The sequence below is a fragment of the Ammospiza caudacuta genome, chromosome 3 (genome assembly GCF_027887145.1).
Source record: "Ammospiza caudacuta isolate bAmmCau1 chromosome 3, bAmmCau1.pri, whole genome shotgun sequence".
NCBI classification, from domain to species: Eukaryota; Metazoa; Chordata; class Aves; order Passeriformes; family Passerellidae; genus Ammospiza; species Ammospiza caudacuta.
The window spans coordinates 35,989,437-36,003,817 of record NC_080595.1 but is presented as its reverse complement, the minus strand read 5'-3'; the positions used below and the strand labels follow the sequence as shown (position 1 = coordinate 36,003,817).

General features: G+C 38.4%; 1 protein-coding gene across 2 annotated transcripts in view; it reads left to right on the top strand.

Moving 5' to 3' along the window:
- The window catches only part of AKT3 (AKT serine/threonine kinase 3), a 145,409-nt gene that overhangs the window by 92,823 nt on the left and 38,205 nt on the right, over positions 1-14,381 (top strand). For both annotated transcript variants that reach the window (XM_058800744.1, XM_058800745.1), the window contains 3 exons: positions 5,871-6,002; positions 10,504-10,569; positions 12,142-12,210. In XM_058800744.1, the coding sequence (XP_058656727.1) occupies positions 5,871-6,002; positions 10,504-10,569; positions 12,142-12,210 (267 nt within the window). The remainder of the gene's footprint in view (positions 1-5,870; positions 6,003-10,503; positions 10,570-12,141; positions 12,211-14,381) is intronic.

The window sequence follows — 14,381 nt, the reverse complement described above, 5'->3', positions numbered from 1 at the left end:
CAAGAAATTCACTGAAATTGCATGAAAAAATAATAACCAGTTTACATAGGACTGACTTTATTTTTCTAACTAGAAGTAAAACCTGTAGAAAACCAAGTATAAGTCTGGTAACAGAGCAAAACAGTCTTATAGCTCACGTAACTGAATGCCTTTGAGTGATGAACAATACAAGAAATGGTGAACATTTCTTTATTTACTAATAGAGTGTGTTTTGTTTGTTGTGATACACGAAGCAAGAACCATAGAAAAGTCAGGGCTGAGAGCTACACCCTTCAGAATATAAAAAAGATGCCATAGGTAACTTTAGTTCTAGCATGTCTTAATTTTTAAGAACTTGAGTTTGCTGTCCAAACAGAGTTCTTTTTATGCAGTTACATTGTATACAAATTTCTAACCTTTGTCTACTATAGAAAAAGTTAAAATCAATTATATAGAGCTGTAACAATGCTCTCAATATATATTGTCAGGCAGACTGTAAACCTTTAGCCTGATGGCATGGATATTTAATGACTGTGCTCCAGGGTAAAATATAAGTGGCAGTGAGACAGAGGCAGTGTTTAAGATGTGTCAGCCTTGTGAAAGGCAGTGTGATTATGTGGAAGGGATTTGGGGCTGCTCTGTTAAAGATCTGAGCAGTGTTCCAAGCCTGTGTATCCTCTTAGTGGAGTACAAAACCACTGCGTAACAACACTTGTTTTCCAGGTGTCAAAATTAATGCTGTCTGATACAAGGAGTTTATCTGGAATGTGCTCTCCTTGTCCACAGTGCAGTGTGTTTTCCCATTCAGCAAAAGGGGTTGTGGGAACAGGGGTAGGAGGATCAGTTTTGTTTCTGTCTTGCCACTTGTGCTTTAAGAAATGCTGCAATAATATGCTGGGACAGTGTATGGAAAATTTAATGGCTTTGGCAACCAAAAGCAAATATTTAATGGCTTTGGCAGCAAAAAGCAAACTCTATAGAACAAAGGTGAAATGAAGAATGTTGATGTTCAACATCTAATAACAGAGCAAAATAGCAGAACTAGGAAAAAAGGATAAATAAAAAGGTAATAAAGTAAAAAAAAAAAAAAAAGAAAATAGAAATAATAGAGCCAAAACTCAGAATCCCACAGCAGATTTCTATCTGTTGGAAGATGTTAGTGAAAGATGCTCAGAAGTTTTTGAAATAAAATATGTGAAGTGACCACTATGACAGGGAATTGCCAATGCCTCCAACTTCATTGGACTGTGAAAAATGAGTCTTTTAAAAACTGTTTCTCTATTGTAGAAATGTCTCTGAAAAGCTGTTGTTTAATCTTTCGTAGTTGTTAATGTAATCAGAACCATTTCAGTTATGATGAATTAATGCATTTTTATTGATTTTTTTTTTTTGTATTGGATTTCTTTCCTTTCAGTGATTTTTACACAATGTGTCCTTTTTTGACAAAAGCTTGTTTTGTCACCTGATTTTACATCTAAGCCCAGTGAATTTTGCTTGTGCATGCACCAGATGGTATACATATGAGTAGAAGAGCATAATCAGATTAAGAGACAAGACAGAGAGGAGTTGGGCCTGTTCTTCTCTGAAAAGGTAGCGAAAAGAAAACAGCCTTTAGGATGTGAAACTTGATTTGAATAAACACGACAGCTACATCCCTGCTTAGATTAGCTGGAAGAACCACAAGCACCTCTCGTTTTCCCCAATTTTTTAAAATGGTGTCAATGTGCAATTCAAGTTTTACACATCACTAAAATTTGTAATACTCAAAATTCTTAGCCAACTACTTTTACTTATTGCTGTACTATTACTTCTTAGTAGAGTTTTTCTTTGAGGAAATCAGATAAAAAATCCACATGGTCTAATGTGGATGTGCACAATTGTGCACATCAGGAATAAAAAAAAAATTTAGTTTCTTTGGAAGGAATTTTCAACACCTACATTAGGGTGTATTTTGGTGAGCAGATCATCCATAGGGGATGATGTGTTTAGATGGTCAACAGATATTTCCTTAGGGGAGTAAAAAGGTTTTATAGAAAGCTGAACATCGTGTTTTTTTGGTTAGTGCAGTTTCCTGTGGCTTCATTGCTTTTTCTTTGTTTACAAATTTGATTTGCAGGATGCAGGATGAATAAAGAACAGATTTTTCAGAGGAAGCCTAAAAGTAATGTAATGAAGAAAATATTCAAAACTTGGAGTACATTAGGAATGAAAAACTAGGGAAAATCATGAAAGAGAAAGAATCCAATCTTATGGGAGCCTCCAAAGTTACCATCTTCCTTCAGGTTTAGGAAGTATTTCCATTTTCCCACCAGTTTTCAGTACACCCCTAGCTATGGCATCTGTGTTTTTATCTCCCAAGGTCTTGTGTTCTTTGGCAGGCTTTTTGAGTTACCCTGCGCTGCGTATCATCTCTAAGCCTTCTGCTAAGCTTCTAAGGAATGAGAGCATCAGGAGACTTTATTCTTAGAACTAACACTACAGCCATAATGTGCTGTTAAGCCATGGCTCAAAATCTTGCAAACCTATTACCTTTCTCTTATAAATATACATATATTTTTAACTTGTTTTCACTGAGCTTGCATCTAGATTCATGACTGCTTTGCTGAACATTATGTAAGCAAATTTTGGGCAAATCAGTCTTTCAGTTTGACTTGCTGCCCTTAGTGTCAAATCCATGTCTGTGATCAGTTGAGCCAGGATCCTCCTTCTGTGTATGCGCAAAGGGCAGTTTTTCTGACCTGGTTTAATTCAGACTCTGTTGGTCACTCTCTAAGTCCAATGTCTTAGAGAAAATCAGAAGTGTTGGAGAAGTTACTCCTCTAAGGTTGCATGTGATCTCATAAATTTGTGACTGGTAAAGGGATAGATTGTTACAGTCACTCAACTCACAGTCACTCAGTCACAGCTCAGTATTTTTTATCAATAAAGCTATCAGCCATTGTTTGTCAGGGAGCACAATAGCTTATGACTGAAGGATTTTGCCCTGAATTACTCTTCTCCTACTTGAATTGTGTTTTGAATGCATTTTTAATTTTTCATGTTTTTCTGTCAATATTCACTGCTTTTGCTCAAAGGCAATTGTTTTCTGCTTGATGGTTGTCACAGAGCCATGGAGCAGGTAACCTGACTTCCCAAAGTACTGAACTGAAAGTGATCATTGAGAAGTCTTACCTTTAGTTGATTGAAAACAAGGAGCCACACAATGTTGTGATCACAGCTTCGCATACTACAACATGCACTGCAGGTTATCACACATTAGAGTAGGTTTTGGAAAAACTGACTCTTCAAAGATTTGTCTGTAGTAATAAACTTTAACTTTACATTCAGTTGTGTAAAATGAGTTTGCTTTAGGTAAAAATTATACTGAGCTTTTGAAATCTCCGTTACTCATATTTCTTGCTGGGATAAATGCAGTTTTGTTCCTCCTGATGTGAGGTGGTTTGAGCAGCAAAGCAAGATCTGTTACTGCAAAATGTTTGTGTGAGCATCAAGGTTAGTTGGCTTAGAAGCTACCAATCAACAGTTAGATGGGAAAAAGATTTATTTCCTATTGATGCAGCTAGAATTGATATATGGGAAGCACCCTCTTCTTAATGAAGCTTTGAAACACCCAGGTATCCAGGTGTTAAATGCAGTGTTGAAGACCTTTTGCAGCTTTGAAGTTGCAGGTTGAACACTGAAAAGCTGAGGAATTGTGCATTGATGTGGTTGATGGAACTTCAGCCTTGTATGTGAGCACATTGCAAACTGACTCTGAGTGAACAACTGCATAAATTGCTTTAGAGTTTGTCAACAGCAAATTCAGATCCACAGTAATAGTATCATGCACTTGAGCTTAAAGGAATAAATAATTTCAGAAGGTGATTTTGCCCTTTTTTCTCTCACCTGAGTGAATATATTTTGCTGCTGCTATTTGCAGTCACACACCAGGGATATGCCCAATGCCTCTACACCTGGAATGTGTGTGAAATATGTAGGCAGTGTTAAGAGGTATTTCTGGTAGAGATAAGGAAAGTACTAATTCTCTTGTGGAAACTACAAGTAGAATTTTATCCAGAAGAGCAGTATTCAACACAACTGCCTGAGGCCATGACTAGAGATAAAAAGAGGCACTGAGAAGATGAAAGATAAGGTATGATCTTTTTCACTCACAAAGCAGGATTAAGTACATTTAACTTTGCAATACTGAGACTCAGAGTATAATTACTCTTTAAAAATGTTTTGAGGTGTGCTTTTCACAAAGGAAGAAAGGTCATTGATGCTGCAAGCCAGTGCTATAACAAGAATAGGTGAGGGTATTTCCTTTCAGAATTTGTAGCTGCTTTTCTCCAGTTGCAAAACTCAAAACAAAATGGTTTTGTGGTGCTGCAACCAAGCCACTAACACAGCAGAATGAAAGATGTGCTGTAGAAGCACCCAGTGATTGGCCAAGTAAATTCTGCTGTCAATTCAAGGCAGCCCTGTGCAGTCACTGTGTTCTCAGTATTGTTCTCTTTTTTCTATACATCCTCATCTTTGCATCTGCATAGACCATGGAGCTGATGCTTCTGAACTGGCTTACTTGCAAAAGTAAGAGGATTATTGACTAAAACTTTGGACTCCAGAAAGTGGCTATACTGCTTTGGGATCTGAGATCATCTGGTCATACTCTTACCATGTGTGGCATGCCAGCTGAGCTGATAAACCTACGAGACTTGATTTGTCTGTGGATGGAACCAGCTCTTGGATGTACTGTGTTTAACCTGCAAAACTAGGCCAGTAAGAGTCACAGGAAAGATGAAAACTTGCCACCTCCTCCTTTTCAGACCCAGATTGATTAATGTAAATACCGTATAATTGTAATCTCTATTGAAATTTTTAAAAGTCTAATTCTAATGGAAAGGCTGCTGTAAAGTCTTATAGGTACAACATTTCAGTTAGGATTGTCTATGTTTCAAAAAAGCCCTCAGTGCAGTGGTTGGTGTTATGCAAAACCTACTGATACACCATGTTTGTGTGTCCCTGGTAAAGCAGGAGTTCATGAACTTTCTTAAATGTGGTGCATTCTTGAAACGCTGCTTTAGGCTAAGGCCTTGTCCTGTGTGTGCTTTATAAAAATAAAAGTGTTTGCAGTACTTGGCTTTTGAGCATTATATTAATACTACTGAATGATTTATCCTGCTGATTTAATGACAGCAGCTAGCTGCCTTCTTTGCCTTGGTGAAGAGTAGCAAGAGCAGTGTTCTCTGGGTACTCAGCCCCTCCCCAAAGTGGAATACAGGGAGGGGAAGCAGAATGAAACCCCCATAATCCAGGGGAAAAGGTTCAGTGATCTGATCAATGCTCTAGTGTATCCAGAGAGGGGCAATGGAGATGGTGAAGTGTCCAGGGCAAAGTGTTATGAGGAGCAGCTGAGGGAGCTGGGCATGCTTAGCCTTGAGAAAGAGGGGACCTTACTGTTCTCCACAACTGCCTGAAGGGAGGGTATAGCAAGAGGAGGCGGATTGATCTCTTTCCCCAAGTAAGAAGAATGAAAGAAAGTGCCTCAAGTTGCTTCAGGAGAGGTTTAGAGTGGATATTAGGAAATATTTCTTCATTGAAAGAGTTGTCAAGCATGGAAACAGGCTGCCCAGGGAAGTGGCAGAGTCACTATCCCTGTAGCTATTTAAAAGACATGTAGATGTGGCCTTTAGGGACCTGTTTAGTGGCAGACTTGGTAGTGTTTGGTTAACAGCAGAACTGGATGATCTTAAGGGTCTTTCTTAACCTAAACAATTCTTTGATTACAAACTTTATCACAGAAGTGGGCCTATTTTTTTAAACTGTTTTTGTTTCATCAGTAACAGGGTTTGGTTATGTATTGGAATGGGATAACCTAAGTCTTGCTAATCCTTGTTCTTTGTTCCTTATAGACAATGAATGATTTTGATTACTTAAAACTACTGGGCAAAGGCACGTTTGGCAAAGTTATCCTGGTCCGAGAGAAGGCTAGTGGCAAATACTATGCTATGAAGATTTTGAAAAAAGAAGTAATCATTGCAAAGGTAAGAAAGTTTCTATTTTTACTATTGGGTCATTTTCAAGAATGGAATAATCACTATTTAATACATAAGGTGTATTGATTTTTGAGGCTAAACTTAGTTTGATAGAAGTATGTGTGTATCTTCAGAAAACAAGAATGCAAAAAAAACCGTATTACCATTTTGCATGCTTTTTCCCTATTTTATAATCTAGAATGTGCTAAAACACTGAGAGATTTTACTGGGCAGCAAGATAGTGCAATCTGAGTTTATACAACAAAAAGTGCATTGTGGGGCATATTGGATGCTTCACTTTTTTTTCTAAGTCAGTTGCAGGTTTATTCAGATAAACACATTAATTGAATGGGCCTGTGCTCTGTTTCTGCTGTGTTGCATAAGATTGCTATGCATGGGACTAACAATTCCATTTTTTCAGTTTTTGAGAAATAGGAAAAGTTTGAAGCTGATGGCTGAAGTTGTGGTTTAAACTGGCATTGTCCAATCACTTAAACTTGTTTACTGTCACTGGCTCTTGTGCATGGTCATAATGTCACTTAAGCTAAAATTTAGATCATATACTCTGAGGTTTACTTCTAGCAATTCTGAAGTTTTGAATCCCACTTCCACAGAAGTTGAAAGCAAGAAACCTACATACATGTATCAAAATGAGACAGAATTAAGAAGAATCCCAATTATTTAATGAGAATATTTCGAGGAATGTGGATCTGACTGATATTTTTGAATGCTTGAAGCTAACAATATCAGTATCCATAAAAACTGAATGTGAATGGGTAAACACTATTTTATATATATTAAATATTAAAATAACCTTCAGAATTGTATGGTTTTCCTATGACCTATGAAAACAGGGCTTACAAGTGTTTTGCAGTCTATGTTCATTGTCTGTCACGCTCTTTCTAATAACTTTAGAATGTGTAGATCAGTTGCAATTAAATTTGGCAGAGGAGTGGAGATCTCAAAGACAATTGTATTTCCTTGAGTGTCATTATAACTAGCCCTGTTACAGAGGGAGAGACTTAAATTTATGTCTTCAGCAGTGAAGAGGCTGACCTATGAGTTCTGTGTGCCCTCAGCAGCTGTCTTGTGTGCAGTGGCAGCCTGGGTAGTATGTGCATGGTTTGGGCTAACAGCAGCAAAGAGTGCCCTTTTCTTCTTCATAGTCAGGAGATACAGGAAGAACAGAGGGCATTGCTGCTGCCCTACCCTGATTCTGCATGGGAAGGAGCCCTCAGTGGCCCTCCTTGTAAGACCTGGCAGCAATCTTTGTGGTTTGCCCTGTGGGGCTCAGAGCCTGTCTGGTTGCTGCATGTTGAGCCTCTGTCTCCAGCCTGACATCCATGACCAGTGTTCTGCTCACCCCTGGCATCTGGGGATCCACAGGAGATCTTGTGAGCTCCTGTTCTGCAGCTGCTGGCTTGTATCCTTCCAGCCTTCAGAGCATTTCAACTTGTTTCTTTGTACCAATACCAAACAGATTTTTAAATTTTAGGGGTTTTCTAATTACTTTGTTGTCTGCATCAATGTCACTGACTTATTAGAATTGATTAAAGCTGATTATTGGGAAACTTTGTCTAAGGTGAGCAAAAAAATCTTGTTCATAGAAGTATGTATAAAGGTAGAGAAATTTTGAAGAAATAAGATTGAATTTTAATTTAGCCCAGTCAGGCTGTGAACATGCTATGGGGATTTATCAATAGCATTTAGCTCTGAAGATCGGTGCTAAGGATAGGGTCACTAGGTAAAATAAATCTGCAGTCCCAATTCAGCATGTAAATGATATAATATACACTCTAGAATCACAGAAAGGCTTTGGTTGGAAGGCACCTAAAAGATCATCTTGTTCCAACCCCCCTGCTGTGGGCAGGGACACATTCCACTATTCCAGGTGGAACTATCCAACCTGGCCTTGAACACTTCCAGGGATGGGACATGCACAGTTGCTCCGGGCAACCTGTTCCCAGTGTCTGACCACTCTCTCAGTAAAGAATTTCTCCTTAGCATTTAATCTAAATCTCTCTCTTTTTAGTTTTAGACTAAAGTTTTAGGCTTCTTGTCCTATTGCTACCTGCCTCTGCAAAAAGTAGCCCTATAAAAGCCCTAAGCACAGTATGAAGCAGAAAAGTGGTACATTGACAGCTGTATCGCATCTGCCCAGTTCAGGCTAAATCTGTTTATCCTGTTTACATGACAGATTAAGGCTACACTTACAAGGAAATTACTACCAATATTACAAACTCCTGAAGCAATTCCAGAAAAACTGGCCATTGCCAGCTTTTTGTGCCATAGAGCTGGTGAACCACAGAGGTTTAAAAATAAATAAATAATTAAATGAACCTTTTGTGCTTGTTTTTCTCCTTGAAGTGTGGTTTTTAGTTTTAGTGTTTCCCCCTGTATATTGTTATAGTGTACTCAATATTGCACTGCTATTCAGCTAAATGGCATCACAATCTATTACCACTGACTCTGTTGTTGTTGTTCAACTTCCTATTTTGACAATTTTTAAAGTCTAATTTAAAACTCCTGACATCTGTGTTTACTTTCCAGTTTAATAATACCTTATCTTCTGAGCATAGTCTGATAAGCATGTGTGTAGTACAATAATGTTATATTGGTATTATTTGTAGCGATATTAACGTGTACTCTGACTAAATATATTTACTTCTGTAGGTTTACAGTAGAAGTTTGAGTCACACCAGAGTAGTCTTTAGTTCAGTGTAACACAAAGCTTGGCGGTCGCTTAGCGCTACAGAAAATGGCTGCACCCTCCCAGTGGCTCCTGGGCCTTTCAGGCCTGGCCCCTGGCAGCCTGGGGAGGGGGATCCACAGCATGTGTTACATGCAGAATTGTACAAAATTCTGTGTATTCCCTTGGTGGGGGGTCAATTATGTGCTTTTTCTCCCTAGCCCTCAGGAGCTGCTGGTGTTGTAGCTCAGGGCGAGCTCTGCCCGCTGTGCTGGTTCCCTCACCCTGCTCAGCTCTGCTCTCTGCACAGCTGGTGCTGTGACAGCCATGCCCCCATGCCCCCATGCCCCTGGGGCCTCACTGGCACCCCCAGGCTCCTTCTTTGCCCCTGCATGGTGCCCACCCCAGGGCTGGCCCGTGGAGGGAGCAGGGAACAAACATGGATGAGCTTGCCAGGAAGCAAACATCCACAGCAACTGCCCAGTTTCCTTCTCTCTGATACAGAGCTCATTTTGATCTGTCCTGTTCAGGCTCACAGACAGGAGAGTGCCACTGTCTCTCCCCAAAGTGCCTCTCTTCCAAATTGTGGCTGGAAATGAGTTGGGGGTTATGTGGACATCTCCCATTCCCAAGGATGAGGCCAAAGTCCTTAGGGATGCTCATCCTGGTCAGAGCAGCACTGCTCACCACTGGGCTCCTGAGGACAGCTTGGGTGGATAAAAACAAAACCAACCCCAAACCAAGTGGAAGTTTAAAACCAGCAAACCTGACTTTACTTAACACTTGGCGGGATGAGACTGGGTTTTATATTTGCCTGTCAGTTACTCGGTGTGTACATGTCTTGCACATTGGTTTAGTCTCTCTGTAGATACATTGTTCAGGTGATTCATACCAGAGCTGTGAAGTTGTGATGACTGTGTTTTTAAGCTATCAAATCCAATATTATAATTTCTTTCTTCTCTGAATTGAGTGTAAAGATTTCATTTTAAAACAAGAAAATGAGAAAACCAATTAAAATATGTTGTCAGATTTTTGTGAAATATTTCCTCAAAAATGTGAACATTCATTAAGTTTTCAAAACTGTACTGTAACCCTTCCTTCCTTCCTTCCTTCCTTCCTTCCTTCCTTCCTTCCTTCCTTCCTTCCTTCCGACACTTCCGACACTTCCGACACTTCCGACACTTCCGACACTTCCGACACTTCCGACACTTCCTTCCGACACTTCCTTCCGACACTTCCTTCCGACACTTCCTTCCTTCCTTCCGACACTTCCTTCCTTCCGACACTTCCTTCCGACACTTCCTTCCGACACTTCCTTCCGACACTTCCTTCCTTCCGACACTTCCTTCCGACACTTCCTTCTGACACTTCCTTCCTTCCTTCCTTCCTTCCTTCCTTCCTTCCTTCCTTCCTTCCTTCCTTCCTTCCTTCCTTCCTTCCTTCCTTCCTTCCTTCCTTCCTTCCTTCCTTCCTTCCTTCCTTCCTTCCTTCCTTCCTTCCTTCCTTCCTTCCGACACTTCCTTCCGACACTTCCTTCCGACACTTCCTTCCGACACTTCCTTCCGACACTTCCTTCCGACACTTCCTTCCGACACTTCCTTCCGACACTTCCTTCCTTCCGACACTTCCTTCCTTCCTTCCGACACTTCCTTCCGACACTTCCTTCCGACACTTCCTTCCTTCCGACACTTCCTTCCGACACTTCCTTCCTTCCTTCCACCACTTCCTTCCTCCCTCCCTCCCGACTTTTTCCTTATAATTAATTCAATAACAATTTTATATCTTAATCCAGACCTACTTCTTCTCCTCTTTATTTCACAGGATGAAGTGGCTCACACTCTTACAGAAAGCAGAGTATTGAAAAACACCAGACACCCTTTTTTAACAGTAAGTATTAGGAACCAGTTTGAAGTACATTAGCAGGTAATATTTAGCATCCCTTATGAACATATTTTAGTAATTTTGAATTTTTTCTCATGATGATTTGTAAACAATCTGTAGCTATCTGGTGCTATTGATATCCTTCATCAGGATACCAAGAATTAATTAAGAATTCAGAAATAAAATTTCTAGTAAATTTGTAAAGCTTTACTGTACTGAAAATAAATTTAATTGTAGAAATGTGTAACCATTGTGCAATTTTTTGTAGTTTTTGTATACAAACACTTTTAAAATAAAAGATATTAATTTCACAGAAGTGCAAGTATTTTTTACCAAGAAAATTTAATTAAAAATCAGTAAAACAATAAAAATAGCTATTTTATTTGTTCAAAACAAGTAACTTATAGAGCCACAAAACTCCAATCCCACTACCACTGTCTTCATATGGTTAATATTTAATAGAAGGGAAAGACAGAAAAGATGAAAATGTTTCAAAAGAAACTCATGAAAAGTGACAATTAATTGATTTAACTTTACAGGTGACTTTCTTCTGTAGAAGCAATTCTAATTCCTCTTGCTTGAGAATATATTAAAAAATACTTCCCTATATTTCAACATATAATGAACATGCTTTTTGAGCCAGGGAATTTTTTTTTTGGAATAAAATTTCGAGGTATAGCATGGAAGCTTTCCTATTTAAAAAAACTTAACTTTTTTGGAAAGCAGAGGATTGCATTTATATTGGCAGGTCAAAATATCCTTGGAAATTCAGTAAAGATGAAAGAAGTCCTGTAATGTTTCTTGAAGTAGAGTGTAATGTTAAGCAAGAGCAGGGGTACCTCCCATCAAAAAATGCAACAGTGGTACTGCACATGATACAGGTGGTATCTTCTTACCTTTCTGTTATTCTTCAGCAAGTTTTGTATTGAGATATGCAGTTTAGTTGCATATAGTTCTACTGAATTTCCTTTCTTTTAGGCTAAGTCTTCATGTGTAGATTTTCTGTGGTATCATTAATAAGTCAACATTGAAAAATCAAAAATTTTAATTAAGATCATAACATCTGTTGCAACTTTAAAATTATATGGAAATTAATATATTCATTTGGCACTTAGCATCCTTAACATTCCATAATACAAAACTAGAAAGTCCTTGCTTTGGAAATGAAAGCAAGCTGGATGTTAAGATGACTTTTAAAATTTCATTTGGGAGAAATGAAAAAGAATATGATAATCTCTCTCCTCATGGGCACTGTGGAAGTGGACATCATAAAATAGTGAGTAGAAATAGCTGGTACTGTATGAAATTGTGTCTCTTAGTACCCACTTAATACTTTCTTGTAATAAGCATGATGTTTTCATATCAGTGGACATGTAGCAGAGATGAAGAAACACTTGAAAGATTTTGTGTTAATTTAACTCAAGCTCCAGACAGAGTTGCACTTTCAATCACTCATAAAGGTCTTGCCAAAATCAGAATTTTCTGCTCAAAAAGATAAAATTTTGTTACAGTTTAAGTGCAAGACATTGGGTAAATATAAGATGATAATTGGTTTGATTTTGCTGTTTTCTTTGCAAGTCCTTGAAATATTCCTTCCAGACAAAGGATCGTTTGTGTTTTGTGATGGAGTATGTTAACGGAGGAGAGGTAAGTTTAAGAAATGTTCTGCACTTGTAACAGTAAGGCTGTCTTTGAATTACACCTTTAAGGTTATATTTTTTCCTTGCCTTTTTGCTTTCTAGTATCATTAAAGGGCTTTTATAAAAGAATTGAACTGTTTTATTTTAAAAAAAAAGTTGACATATTCTTATAACTTTTCTGTCAAAACTATTTCCTCTTCTGAAAAAATTCGACTTCTGTATAGTGAGAGATAATTTAATCCTAGAGAACTAATTACATATACTTGCTTATTGTTCTTTTTATTTAGGCATACTATAGCATGTTCTGGCATGAAGCAGTCATAATCCAGTGTAAACAAGCAAAAATAATATTGATGAGTGTTACTTTTGTCCTAATACGAAATCTGTCCTCTCTTTGCTGTAACTATTGCAAGTATCTATTGGAAATGAGTGGAGCATTCATGTTTTTCGTTGCTTGTTTCCACTTCATTTGCTGAGCACTCTGGAAATTTCAGCTGAAGTACTGAACTTCTTAGAGTTTTGTTAGCTTTGAAGCCATTGCTGTCCTCCAGCTGCTTACTAAAGAATGAAATATGAAAAATGATACGCAGCAAATGGAATTAGAGAACTGTAATTGAGGAAGAGGGCTTTTATCTACCTTTTAGATGCTGTTTGCTATTCAGGCTGTGTCTCGTTACAACATCAGCTGAGGGATTTTCCTTATTTTGTCAACTATATGCTTCATGATAATGTTAAAGGACTAAGTGTTTCCACTAGGAGTTTTTTTTTTTTTTGATTAAAAGATTCTCTCTTCATTCAGAATTTGCTGTGGCATGATACGTAATGCTTTGCATTATGTTTTAGCTGCCTTCTCCTGCAATAAAACTGCTTAGCTATAATCCCAGTGCCTGCAGCCCATTGGATCCCAGCTTGTCCTTGGCCATCCTCTACCAGCCATGCCTAAATATGGTGCTATAGGGTTCTCATATGGGAGGATGGCTTGTTTAACTCAATGTATAAACCAAATTTGCACATCACAGGTGTTGAACCAGATCCAAAAATCTCCCTCGGCAGTAAAGGGATAACAGCCTTCTCTTGGACACTCAGCTGGCTTATCTGACATTGAATTTACATCAGTAATACTAAGTCAGTGCTGTCTGCAATAAATTTTAAGTCTTGTCTTATAAACCAACTAATTCTTCATGGTTTTCCTCTGTGTAAGATCTTACTGCATTTCTGTAATCTTTGGGGAGCCTGTTTGGAAGTTGAATTTAGCTATTTGTGTTTTTTCCATCCTGTTTGAATGCAGAGCAGAGCCCACAAAGGATGTTGTCAACTCCTTTCTTATGACTGAGGATGCTCTGGCTGTATTTTGGTCAACTGTAGTTTGGTCAATGCATTTCTCTGCATTGGGTGGTGCAAGTTTGTGGCTACTACTGCAAGTGTTGTGTGTCATGGGTTTGTGCGTGGCAGCCTGCCTTTGTTTTGTGGATTGCAATTGCAATGTACTCGTGCCAGCACTGGGTTACTTTCTTCCAGGTATGGTGCTGCTGGTTGTCAGTGTTGCTCATGTACTTTGCTGATGGTTCTCTAAGTCAATGAAGCTAACTCTGAAGTTTTGCCACTGTGGGAAAAAATGGCCTTTTGGGAGTAGGCAGTATTCTTTGAGGAAACTCTCTTGATTTGCCCACGTGCTTCTCTTTGACTAGAGATCTGGAGTAGTAAGTTGGACAAACTGCCTTTTTTAATAGGAATGTCTTTAATCTTACTAAATTTTCTTGTGAATTTCAGACTTTAGTCAGTGTCTTCCAAAAAATACAGAGGATTTCATATTTGTAAAAACAGCCTTATTATTAACTCAGCGTAAGTTGCTCAAAGGTTAGCCAGCATTTTAGCTTATATGATACACACACTTTTTTCTTTTGCTTCTTCTATCTACTATTCTGTTTGTTTTTCAAGAAATTACATTTCCCTATATATTCTGATTGTTCAAGGTGTTGAAAATTCACCTTTAAATTATTTCCTTCCACTGGGAAATTGACTGTAGATGTACTGTGTTGCTTTTGATTCTCTCCAGTGCTGTACTACCTTCAATGTGTTTCTGTTTAAAATGCCTTTAGATTACATACTTATTTTTAGGTAAACTGTTGTGCCTGAATCAATTTGTTGGGAATGGATTGTGTCTTTCACGAGCACAAT